Raw genomic sequence first — 12,837 nt, forward strand, 5'->3', positions numbered from 1 at the left:
AGCAATAAATTAGAAAACCTCTCATCTCTACTTAATATAAAGGATTTTTCCTGGGGTTTAAACAGCCTTACCTCCAGTTTTAAGTTGGATTAAACTTCTCCTACTTAATGATGTTCTTAGAACATCTGTGATATAAAAAAAAAAAAAAAAAGGACTCCTGGCTTGGAGTTCAAAGGACCTGGATTTGAATACTGGCTAAGCCACTTGCAGCTGTAGATGTTTCGGTAAGTCAGTTAACTACTTGGAGCTTTTATTTCCCCCTTTGTAAGGTAAGGACAGTCATGCCTCACAGGGCCACCATCACAATTAAATGAGATAATTTATACAAAAGTACCAAGTGTGTGATGCCTAGTCCAAAGTAGGCAAGACATAAAGGGTTTTTGGATTTGATTATAACTTACACACCATGTTGAAGGACTGCTCATTTTGTTTCAAAAACTTCTTATGATTTCATATTGAGCATCCCTAAAATTGTGAAGCTAAGAGATTCTTTGAGAAAGATTTGTCTTTCTCCTCCTATGTTCAAGAAAAGTTGACAATCTTGATTGATCTGACAAATTCAAGGTATGTTATGAGTGAAAGTTCAAATAGTTACTCCCACACAAATGACAAATTACAGCAGAGGAAAAAAGCTCCCTTATACCTTCAAAAGTTTGTCAAGAGTTGTTCAGTCAATCATATATGAATAAAAATAGTATCAAAATAATGCTAGAATGAACCCTGAGTTAGAGTGAGACGTTATCACTGTGAAGTCATGGGTTGATGTTTTTTCTTAATACATGTACGTATAGTTGAGTACAAAAATAAATATGTGTGTGTGTGCGTGTGTGTGTAAACATGGATTAGCATTCATACATATATTTCCTAACTATGCTGACAGAGCCTAGATGCAATGACATCCCACTGGCAGTGAGCACATTTAGGTTTTAGCCTTGGTTTCTAAGTACCATTCCTCTGTAAAAGGAATCAGAGCTCCTTGGAAAAGTGGTTCATTCCAGGGCTAGGGCAGGAAAATATAAGATGAGACTTAGAACATCTTCTTTTCTGCCAGAAGATAAGGAAATAGCTAAAGTTAAATGAAATTTTAAAAAGAGAGGGCCATGTTGAAAGGGTACAGGAGCCAACCTGAGTTAGCTCCTAGTGGCCAAAGCTGGAACTATTTGAGTATCAAAATAAATAACCATAATATTGACTTACAACCCAAAGAATAAAATAAATACTTATGATGACTATAATATGACAATATTATAAATAATAAACAAATGATTTAATGATAAATAAATAAGAAGGGAAGAAGGGACGACTCTTCCTTAAAGAAGAATTGTCATTAATAACTGTAGAAGGAATGAGGGAAGTGAAAATTCACCTTTAGAACACCACAGTAATTATTGTTGCAGTCAAGACCTACCAGTGAATGCCAAATTAGTGGGTGAAAGTTTAAGGAGAAACGGTAGGTATAGTCTCAGTATATCTTCTCCATAATATTTATTAATTACAAAGGGAGAAATAATACCTTTACAGTGGGGTAACCCAGCAGAGATTACCTTAATCAAGAGATCAAGGTTAACACCCCCCACCCCAGTAGTCAGACCTAATTATGTGCATCCCTGACCTGGTCCACTTGGAAGAGCACTTCACCTCTGTGATGTTCTTGCCCCAAAGTCATCATCTTAATCTACTCGTGAAAAATCATCAGGCAAACCTGGACTGAGAGACAGTCTGCAAATGCACTGTCCATGGTCAAGAAAGACAAGGGAAGACCGAGGAACTGTCTTACAACTTAGTGAAGACTTAGGAGTCATGATGACCAAGTGCATCATGGAATCCAGCACTGATGAAGGGGAACGTTAGTGAAATAAACTGGTGAAATCTTAGTGAAGTGTGTGGTTTAAAGTATTGAATCCATGTTATTTCTTAGTTTTTGATAATTTTGCTAATAGTTATGGAAAATGTTAACATTAGGGGGAAAAGTTGCATGAAGGGCATAGGGAATTCTCCTTACTTGATTGCTGCAACTCTTCTATAAATTCAAAATTAAAAGTTAAATAATATCAAAGTCAATCCGGCATAGCATGGCGTCAAGTTCCATGACAGAGAAACAGGAAGCAAAGTGCCTGAGGGGCATTTGAGGTATTAACTGGCAGCTCAGAGCTCAGAGAAGACATTAAACTAGAAGGATTGGTCCTTTCCAGCAAGGCCAGCATAGCCTGGGTCAAGCATAAGGAAAGGATGCTTTCCAAAAATCAGGGGTCCTTGATGATTCTCTGTTGTTGTGAGACTGCGTTCTATGTTTGCATGGTGATTGACACCTGTCCGCACTCACATGTTTAATGAAGGAAGGAAGGAACTTGGTTGGGATGATGAAACGTTAATAAATAGTGATGAGAGAGAAATTCTGCGTAGCTCTGCCATTAGCGCATTTCATCCCTCTTGCTCTTCCCTCATCTCACTATATGCTTTTAGGCAGAAAGCTGCAGGCTGTGAATGAAGCAAATTGTCCAGGTTCCGGTGAAGAAATAAAAAGGGCTTTTATTTTTAAGGGCCTTCCCATTGCTACTTCTTAAACCTGACAATTATTAACTTGCTCAAAAATAGCATCCTATCGCTGTGCTGGAGAAGGACGTGACGGTGGTGGGTAACAGGGAAGGCTCTGTATTCAGACTTGGTTTCTCTTCCACGTCCACGACTTAGTATAACCTCTAGCAAAGATACTTAACTCTCTACTCTCACTCTCCTAAAATAAGGATACCTCATGGGGTTATGAAGAGGAAATCATCTTAGGAGAGCTTGGGTCGGCTTCTGGCATTTTTCAAAAAGACAATGACAACATAATTCATTCAGCAAACCTGTGCTGAACAGCTGCTGTCTGCCGACAGTGTTCTCAGTGCTAGGAGTACAGACACGTATCATTTCCCACTTCTCTGCTCTCCAGGAGTTCATCTGACGGGAAAGACAAAACGAGACGGAGAATTGCTGTGCTTCTGTTGAGCAGCTTCCTCGGTCACTGCTGTTTAGTGAGCACCTGCCATGTCTCAGTAGCATGCCTAGAGCATGATGTACTGTCTACTTACAAATGTATGTACCTACATAGACTCACTTGTTGTGAGTATAAGGTACTCCTCATTATGAAGTGTGGACATTGTCCCCATTTTGCAAATGCTACCAAGGCTCTGAGAAATTAAGTCATTTGCCCATGCCCCTCCCCCCACCTCGGTGCATCATCCCTTCTCTTCTGAACCCTTAAGCTTCTCCACACTTTGTCCAAGTGGAAAACCCAGGATCTGCCTGACTCCAAAGCCTTCCTTCACCCAGGCATCAGCTGATGACAAGTACGGCGTGTAAGTGCTTTGACAGGGTTATGGAAGACGGCTGCATACGTGCTATTATCATAGTTTTAGGGAACCTGTTTGTCTTTCAGTGCCTCTCTTAATAATCCTACAGACTCAAGTTCCTGTTTTCTTCAGTTCCTTACAGGAAATAGAAGTAACTTCTGTCTAGCACCCCCTTCTTGTGAGTTAGCAGATGTGCACAGCCAAGATTGAGGCTGGGCTGGCACAGGCACCATGGCAGTTCCCTCGCTTTTGCTCTCCTCCGTGTGAAGGGACCAGTGAGAGAGCCCAGGGCAGCAAAGAGTCCAGACCGCCTTCCTGACAGTCCTCTGTACCGGTCACTCCTTCGCGTTCGTTCCACCAGAGTCGGGGAAGGTTCAGAACGAAGGAGCCCTGTCATGGCTCTTGGAGATGTTAAAACATTACGATGCTGTTTGGAGAGCGTCCTCAACTTGCATGGGCTAAAACTCATCCTGTGATTACCGTTTAAAGTACAGCAATTATTGGGCCTATTTCAAGATCTTGTGCTTTTCATGTGAGTGAAATTAATGTTTTCCTCTTGAAAGGTTATTCGGACATCTAGCCCTTGGCTCCTTTAAGAGCATAGTTTTTCTAGGAAATTAGAAACACCTGTCAATATAGACACATGGGTTGTGGCGGGTTTAGTCACAGAGATGGATTCGAGAAGTGAAGACCTCTCTGACAGGCATTTTGGAAAGTGGAGTACGGGACCGAACTACAGTCACGTGGTGGAGGGAGGCGTTCTCATTGTCCTGGATGACAAGGACAGACCAGTGTTGTTCCGCCAGGTGCAGATGCCCCGCCCCTTCCCCCCGGTGCATCATGCTTTCTCTTCTGAACCCTTAAGCTTCTCCACACTTTGTCTACCCTTCCTGTGTATTTCCTCAGGACCTTTTTCTCTGTAAGGCAGTAACTGGTAGTGATGGCTTCACAGCAGAAGGAAGCTGACATTGCATATCTCCTGTGCTCCAGGCACTTTACATTCCTAACCTCATTTAATTTTCACAATATCTTATCTGGGTAGGTGTATTATCCCCACACTGACAGATAAGGAAAGTAAGGTTCAGGGAGGTGAAATAATTTAGATTACACAGAGGACTTGAGGCTAGAAAGCAGCAAAACTGGAAATCAGGTGTAGGTCCCCCCAGCTTCCTAGGTCATCCTCCCCCGTGAGGCTGTGGTATGGGGATCACAGCTGATGTCGCTGTCACTACTGCTGGCCACCACCTTTTACACCGGCAGCTCAGAGAATGCCTCTTCTCAGGTACAGAAGTGCACCATCGTCTCAAGGTGTGCAAAGAATGTGAGTTTATGTGAACTCGTGGGATCCCCACAGGAACCTGCTGACTACGGCTATTCCAGGGTTACAGGTGACCGAGGCTCACAAAAACTGAACCCAAGTCACACGGCCAGTCAGTCTGGCACTGGGGACTTGCTCCCGTCCCCTGGGGCCCCTCGCTCTGCCTGCAGCGCATACACTGGCCGGGAGCGGAGCCAGTTCCTGTCACCAAGGTGTGTCCTTCAGTCAGGAGTCTGTTCCAACCTGAGACAGTATGGCTCTAACTTAACAAAATAGCAGGAGTTTTGTTCCTTCACTAAGAACATGAGACCTTGTGACGGCTTAGCGAAAGGGCACAAGCTCGCGTTTACCCCAGAGCTCACCGCGTTTGTCTTCCGCCGCAACGCTCCCGCGGCCTGCGGGCGTCTGGGTGCAGTGTGTCCGGGGTGCGTGCAGTTTACCAGAGCTGTTAGACGCAGTATGACTAATGTCGTGAGGGGAAGGCCATTAGCTCTTTTGAAGTGTCACGCCGCCGCATTCCATAAATGAGTAAATAAGTGATAGCTGGTGCTGGGTGGCCTGTGGCTGGCCCACAAAGCCGTCGCATGTTAATGAGCTGCTCAGATGAGTATCTGTCTAATTCAGGATGTGCGGGCAACGCTTAGAAGAGCTGTTACTTAGGAACCACTGTGCTCAGTTGCCTTAAAAGGGTATTTATCTTGCTGCTCCGGGGTAAGGGCTGTAAGAGCAGCCGGCCCTTTGATTGTGTTTAGGTGAGTATCTTGGACTTCGACTCATTTGACTTTTTTCTTTATAGATCATGTGAGCTAAAGAGCTCTTAATCATGGAAGAATGGAAAGTCTAAGATTATCAAATTCAAGTTGGTTGTCTACACCAATGGATTTTCTCTCAGCCTTAAAAATACATGATTTAAAGTCTTTCTCCAATCTCTCACTCATTCTCTTTGAGAAGAAAACTTGATTCATTTACGCATTCATTCAATACGTGTTTACCGCACACCTGATGTTTGCTATTCATTATGCTAAGTGCTAAGGAAACATCACGAGATACATGTCAACCCATTCTCACAGTCATGAGTAGTGACGTTGTCCATGTAGCATATTATAAAGTTTGTTATGAGAAATTCAGTATAGTTTGAGAGCACAGATGAAAGTAACATTTATTTCCATCCCAATAGATTTCGGTTTTGGAAATTTCTTTGAAAGCGGTGAACTGCTGGCGACATGGTGTGGCAGCCCCCCGTATGCGGCCCCAGAAGTCTTTGAAGGGCAGCAGTATGAAGGACCACAGCTGGATATTTGGGTATTTCTTTGCTTAGCTGTGTTAAGTGCATCTATAAAGATAATACTTGGTACCCTGGCCCATCTTGGAAGCTCTTGGTACCTAACACATAGGCAGAAGTTCATGCTTTCCCTGTCCACTGGACTGTAACTAGTCAGAGCATCCTGAATTTGATTCTAGGAATTTCTAGGGACAGATGTTAACATCTAACATCAGCAATAATTCAAAGTCAAGTAGCAATCAAAATGATTAAATTTAGACCGTCTGTTATTTGTTATAGGATACTTTATTGCAGCAGTCAGTGTTTTGGGTTTTTTGTTGTTTTTAATTCTGAGATAGTGGTAAATTCACACAGGAATTTTTCAGTCCGTGTGTTTTTAAAGGCCCCAGGGGTATGTAGGAAAAGGAAGAGTGTTGACGTTGTCAGTGGAAAAGTGACTGTGTTGTGTTCCTCCCTAGAGCATGGGAGTTGTTCTCTACGTCCTTGTCTGTGGAGCCCTGCCTTTTGATGGACCAAGTCTTCCAATTTTGAGGCAGAGGGTTTTAGAAGGAAGATTCCGGATTCCATATTTCATGTCAGAAGGTAACAAGCTGTTTATCCTAAAATTGAGCTTTACACAGTTGGTTCTCCAGATCAGTGCCAAGAAAAAGGCTTCCCTTTGTCTAAGAGTTCAGGTGCCAAATAATGTGACTGCGTCACTTTAAAAGCCATAGAACTAAGCCGCCCCTCCATGTAGGTGAGAGGAATTCCAGCCTTCCTACTTGTAACTGAAAACAGAGTTTCCTGGGTTAAGAACAGCAAGTCTTTCCTTTTACTGTCAGTCTGTAAATGTCCCAGGTTTGTTTTAGACTTAGAGAAGCACTTTGTCGATACAGACCCACAACCATTTCACAATATGTGATGGATTTTCCCCTATCTTTTGGTGGGAAGTTGCAAAATTTAGGTTTTTTTTTCAAAATTAAGTTTTTAATTAAATTTAAAACCAACTAGCAAATCTGTAATTGAGATCAAATCCCGTAGTCCCTGCCAGTCTTGCATTGAGTTGTTACGTGGGCAGCAGTTTACTCATTAGTTTAGGTTTTGGTTATCATCCTTAACTTATTTCTTCCTCGTAACAGAAGTAATGATATAGTAGTTAAGGGGATAGACTGAGAAGCCAGACCGCCTGGTTTTAATCCTGGGTCCCCCACTTACTGGCGGTCTGGCCTTGGCAGGTTGCAGCCCCCCTCTGTGCTTCAGTTTCTTCAGTCTGTAAAATGGTAATAACAGCAGTTGCTAATGGAGGTGTTGTGGGATTAATTAAATTAATCTTAAAGCACTCAGCCTGTTGCCTGGCACATAGCAGATGATACAGGGTTAGCTTACGTGGAGGGGTGAACAGCACAGTCAGCTCGGGAAGGGCGCCCGTGCTGAGCTGCACCGTGCGGGTCACGTAGTGGCATCAGAAGTAGCTCCTGCTCCACGTACATTTTTCTCAGCTACACTGACTTGGAGAAAAGCGACAGTCCACAGAAGAGCTCTTGCCTCGGAAGTGACTGAGGATCCGTTTATTATTTGCTTATTCAAAGAAGAAGGCTTGTTTTATTCTTGGAGGAAGCCTGAGTCTGTCTAGATATTTTCAGTTGAGAAATTCAGCTTCTGGGTTCATTTAGTATAAAACAGGCCAGAACTGCATCCTCGTCTTTTTCGTAAGTGTTCACTCGCGGTGATGTTGGTTGTAGTGTCCACCTTCACCATGTGAACCTGACAGTTACCAGTGGCCTTCAGGCAGTCATTTCTTCATTTGAGCTTCTGCTTTCCAGTGGGCGCTGTGCAGGTGCAGAGATTCCCACCACTGTGCCAAGCCACCTGAGTCAAGCACTTACCCCGAGGTGCAAGGTGACTTACGCGACTTTTGTAACATTGTGTTTTCCGTAGATTGTGAGCACCTTATTCGAAGGATGCTGGTCCTCGATCCATCCAAACGGCTAACCATAGCCCAGATCAAGGAGCATAAGTGGATGCTCGTAGAAGTTCCTGTGCAGAGACCTGTTCTCTATCCACAAGGGCAAGAAAACGAGCCGTCCATTGGGGAATTTAATGAGCAGGTCCTGCGACTTATGCACAGCCTTGGGATAGATCAACAGAAAACCATTGAGGTAAAGTGGGTAGAGGTTCAACTGAAGATTTTTTAGAACTCTGCTGTACTTGGTAACTCGAAATTTCATGCTTGCTCCTGTCATCTGGTCCTTTGGCATGGCCATCCCCAGCACCTAGGTGACTGATCAGTGTTCCCTGAAAAGCACATCACGCTCTATGTTTGTTTCTATTCAGTGTGTGAATTCCTCCCTTTTCCTCATCTGCCAGAAAATTCAAAAGGAAGGGTTTATGTAGGATTGAGAAAAGACAAAGGTAGAATCTTCACAAACACAGAGTAGAAGGTTTCTGCTAAGATGAAGAATAAGGGTTTTTTACAGGTAATGAACTAGCTTAAATGGAACATAAATTTGCAGATCTGGAGCAAGGCTGAGGACTGAGCAGGGAAGAAGGATGGGCATCAGATTGAGAAAAAACACTGGGATTTAGATTGTGAACTGAAGAAACTGAGAAGGCAAAACCAGGTGGATTCCTGATTTGGAAGTGTTATGGGTCATAGAGCTGAGAAGGTCATGAACCAGGGAAATTCCTTGTCAGCTTTATTTCTGTCCTTTAATAGTCAGCATATACATATTTTTAATAACTCCACAGCAATTAAAAAAACAAAAAACCCCAGTGCCTTTAAGGATGAAGCATAACAAGAAAGAATGCAAAATGCCCCCCAGTGAATATAAAGTGCCCCAAACTGTGCTGGCTTTTCCCTCATGGGAGCCATGAGTGAAACCAGACTGCTCTCCTGCTTTGCTCATCATGTGCTCAGTGAGGTTTTTTTTTGTACTTGCCCGTGAAGTAGATCTCGAACAGCAGCTGGGGGGTTGGGGGTAGTTCCGTTGGTGTTTGCCGTGAGAGCTTTGCATCCGGGCTGTGCTGCCCGGCGCCCAGGCAGCCTGTCACGTGGAGTTAGAACCAGAGGAGCCGTGGTTGCTCTGCTCCGTTAGTATCCTGGGAGAGCTCGCCAGCCAGGGATGGGAGAAATTGGGAAGCAACTTTATTTTCAAGGTTTCAAAAGGGTGGGACTGCAAAAACAAGAGGAAAAAATTACCTAAGAACGGAGACACAGTGTCTCTCAACCTAGCGTCCAAATGTCATTCTCCAGCCCAAAGTAATCACCAGAAATTTCCCCAAAGACTTTAATCATTCACTTCAGAGTTTGCAATGGATTGGACTTGTGTTGAGGCAATGGAATTAGAGCCTCAGGGCTCAGGTTGCTACCTGACCCTACAGCATAGTTGCGACAATGAGATGGGGCCCCGTGACAGCACTGGGGCATTTTCTCTGAATGCAGACACACAAGTGGATCCTGTTAACGTGAAAGAGCCATATGCAGGAGGCTATAGCTCAAAGTGGTAGAGCGCATGCTTAGCATGCACGAGGTCCTGGGTTCAATCCCCAGTGTCACCTCTTTGAAAAGTAAAGAAATAAATAATCCTAATTACCTCCCTCCTTCTCTCCCCCACCAAAAAAAAAAACTAAAAAAAAAAAGAGCCAGTCAGGTCATTCAGAGGTATCGCCCTTTGTATAATTAATGAGGTTATCTGTATTCCATTCTCAGTTCAGGGATAGGTTTCATTTTGACGCATACTCTGTTTTTAAGAATACGTGATATCTTGCCTACTTGTTTAGAAAGGTGTAAATCACTGGACTGGTTTTTTTATGGTCCTCTGCCTTCAGCACTTGTTTTCTTGTCCAGTCTCTGCAGAACAAGAGCTATAACCACTTTGCTGCCATTTATTACTTGTTGGTGGAGCGCCTGAAATCACACAGGAGCAGCTTCCCGGTGGAGCAGAGACTCGACGCCCGCCAGCGTCGGCCCAGCACCATCGCAGAACAGACAGTTGCCAAGGTAACGCCCCGACAGCCAGTAGTCTTATCCGTGCGTGTGCCTGTTCACATGTTGGACACATTTTTCATCGTGTAGTATAAAGGGTTAGGATTTCATCCCCTACACCCTATTCTTCTGTAAAGTTTCTCTCCATCATTCAATAGATTATCGAATGTTTGGATCATCTTCCTCCTTTTAAGGATTAACTTTACTTCAGTTTTTTTCTTTAAGAGATTTCTCAGTATTTTTCACCTACTTCACATCATTCACTTATGTTGAGAATTAATGTCACTAGCCTCTATGTTCAGTCTCACTTAATAAATTTTTATCGCAGATGTACTAGGTGGAGGCACTGTAGAGGAGAGGGTGTGGAAAACGATACATAAGTAACCATCATTCAAAATAGAGGAAGGTGAGTGCTACAGAAGCAAAGGGGACCGAGAGAGACGTCTGAATGGGAGATGCCGTGTGGGAGAGGGGGCGCTTACGACAGCTCCACAGACGTGTAGGACTTCGTTAGGGAGAGGCGGGAGGCAGAGGCAGAGGAAGCAGTGGGGACAGAAGTCCTCAAGTGGGCAAGTGTAGGGCTTCTTCAAATCGATCCACTTAAATTGAAGCCCAGGGAAATGGAAGAGTTGGAGTGGAGGTTGAAGCCGTGTTGTGAAGGGCTTTGAATGCCAAGGGTAAAGAGTTTACTTACAATTCAGGAAGAAATGAGGAACTACTGAAGACTGTTAAGCAAAAAGAAGTGATAAATTATATCCACACTTTAAGCTAACCAGTCTGGTAACGTGGGGAAGGACAGATTGGTTAGGGGAGAGGAGAAATTTGTAGAGAGCAGTTAGGGGACCAATATAGTAGTCGAGATGAGAAATACTGAAACTTGAACCAAGACGGTGCAGGTGGAGGTAGGCAGGAAGGGGCGAGTGCCAGGACCCCTTCGGAGGCAGACTCTGGAGGAAGGGACTGCTGGTTACATGACTCCCCTGTTGAGCCCGAGGCTGAGGGAACTGGGGTGGCACTGATTCAGCTGCTTACGGGGAAGGGTGGATCTGGATCCCCCGGAGAAGCTCGGGCTGAAGGGGGTCAGGAAATCATCTACATAGAGGTTGAAAAGAGAAACAGTTCGCTCCTGTGATCTCTTAGGACTTCCGTCTATTTCTGTGACTACTGACTTTATTTAAAGTGCAAGTGAGAGCAGAAAAGTTTTGACTTTGTGTTTCTTCTCTGGCAGTTTTACAAAATGTATAGGATTATAACAGAAGTTTGCATTGGCTTGTACAGAATATGTGAAAAAAAACCCAACGAAATGAAAATCTTCTTGATTTTAATAGGCAAATGGTATACTTTGTTATACATACTTTGGTATCTAAAATAATGTGAATATTGACACTAATGTATCAATCAAGTCAGATATTTGGGTTGAAGTATCTCTGAGCCCCTGGAATTTTTTTAAGTAGAATAGTATGCCTTTCAAGATGGAGAGGAGGGGGATAAAATGAGAATTCCTGAGCTGGGGGAGTAACAGGGAGAGGTGGAGTGCCCCTTCCCTCTAGAAAACACGGCCAGACAGAAGGACAGGGAGCAGGGAAGCCCCCAGCTGCACCGCTGTCCCCCCAAGTCTCTGTTCTTCTGAGACACACGTGGCACACGTGAGGGAAGGGGGCTACGTGATGACTGCTCCTGAGCACACGTAGAGTGTGGTTATTGTACACGATCGCTTGTCCTGTCTGAACTTGAAGCAAATTCCCTAGGGGATCTCAGGTTACATGTAATTTACATGTGATTTGGCTTGGGGGTTCCGATGTATGCATAGCTTCTTATGTTTGGTAACTTTTTTTTTTTTATGACCAAGCACCCCATGAGTTCTTTTCATTTTACGCCTTGACCCAAGTTGTCATAGAAAGCTACCTAGTGTGACTTCAGATGTGTCTAATTCAAGGAGAGATCTTCAGTGCTCATTCATAGACTTGCCTCAAGTGCCATCTGAATTCTAAGCAGTGGGCACTGGGTTTAAACAAGATCGCCCCTCCCTGTGAGAACATTCACGTTCTAGTGTTTAGTGTTGAACTTGTTTAAAAAAAAAATAGATTTCTCTGTTTTAGGAATGTAATGTGCTTCAAGTTTTAGTAGAGCCTTCTCCCTTGAATTCTTTGATGTTCTACTATCTTTTGAAAGAAGTGGCAAACTGCTTGTTACTTGACATGGGAATAAGGAATTGACAGAATCCCACACAGAGATCCCCGGAGCTGTGGAATCAGGCAGACCTTGGGCTCCACACCGAGCTGAGCGACCTCGGCAAGTCAGCGTCCCCAGGCTCCAGTGACCTTAAATACAAAATGGAAATAGCAGTGCCTGCTTCATAAGTTGGCTACAAAGATCAAATCAGTTAATTTATAGCAGCCGTTCGGTTCACTTATGTGCCAGGCACAGCTCCAGCCATCAGAGTTTCACAGGTACCAGGAAACAGCCCCTGCCCTTAGGAGTTTGTGGTATAGGGATAAACAACCCTTTACCACCACTTAGAAAGCAGTGAGATGTCCATCTTAGCAGAGTACTTATATTTGCCTTATAACAAGTGGGAAATGTTATATCAAATTGGCTGTAGGTGACTATTAAGAGAAAATATGTCACACCTTTTTCTTGTGAATATGAACTGCAAGGTTTTTTTGTTGTTGGTTTTTTGTTTGTTTGTTTTGCTTTGTGCATGTGGATTTTTTTTTAATTGAACTATAGTCAGTTTACAATGTTGTATCAATTTCTGGGGTACAGTGTAATGTTTCAGTGATACATATACATACATGTATTCGTTTTCATATTCTTTTCATTATAGGTTACTACAAGATATTGAATATAGTTCCCTGGGCTACACAGTATAAACTTGTTGTTTATCTATTTTATACACAGTCCAGCTACTGGTTTTTAACAGTCCTTCCACGCCAGGTGT

General features: G+C 43.5%; 1 protein-coding gene across 3 annotated transcripts in view; it reads left to right on the plus strand.

The window, feature by feature from the left end:
- Positions 1 to 12,837, plus strand: part of SIK2 (salt inducible kinase 2) — a 113,917-nt gene that overhangs the window by 81,045 nt on the left and 20,035 nt on the right. For all 3 annotated transcript variants that reach the window (XM_074356937.1, XM_074356936.1, XM_074356938.1), the window contains exons 5-8: positions 5,828 to 5,952; positions 6,391 to 6,514; positions 7,850 to 8,070; positions 9,759 to 9,911. In XM_074356937.1, coding sequence (XP_074213038.1) covers positions 5,828 to 5,952; positions 6,391 to 6,514; positions 7,850 to 8,070; positions 9,759 to 9,911 — 623 coding nt within the window. The remainder of the gene's footprint in view (positions 1 to 5,827; positions 5,953 to 6,390; positions 6,515 to 7,849; positions 8,071 to 9,758; positions 9,912 to 12,837) is intronic.

This window comes from Camelus bactrianus, chromosome 33 (genome assembly GCF_048773025.1).
Source record: "Camelus bactrianus isolate YW-2024 breed Bactrian camel chromosome 33, ASM4877302v1, whole genome shotgun sequence".
In the NCBI taxonomy this organism is placed as follows: Eukaryota; Metazoa; Chordata; class Mammalia; order Artiodactyla; family Camelidae; genus Camelus; species Camelus bactrianus.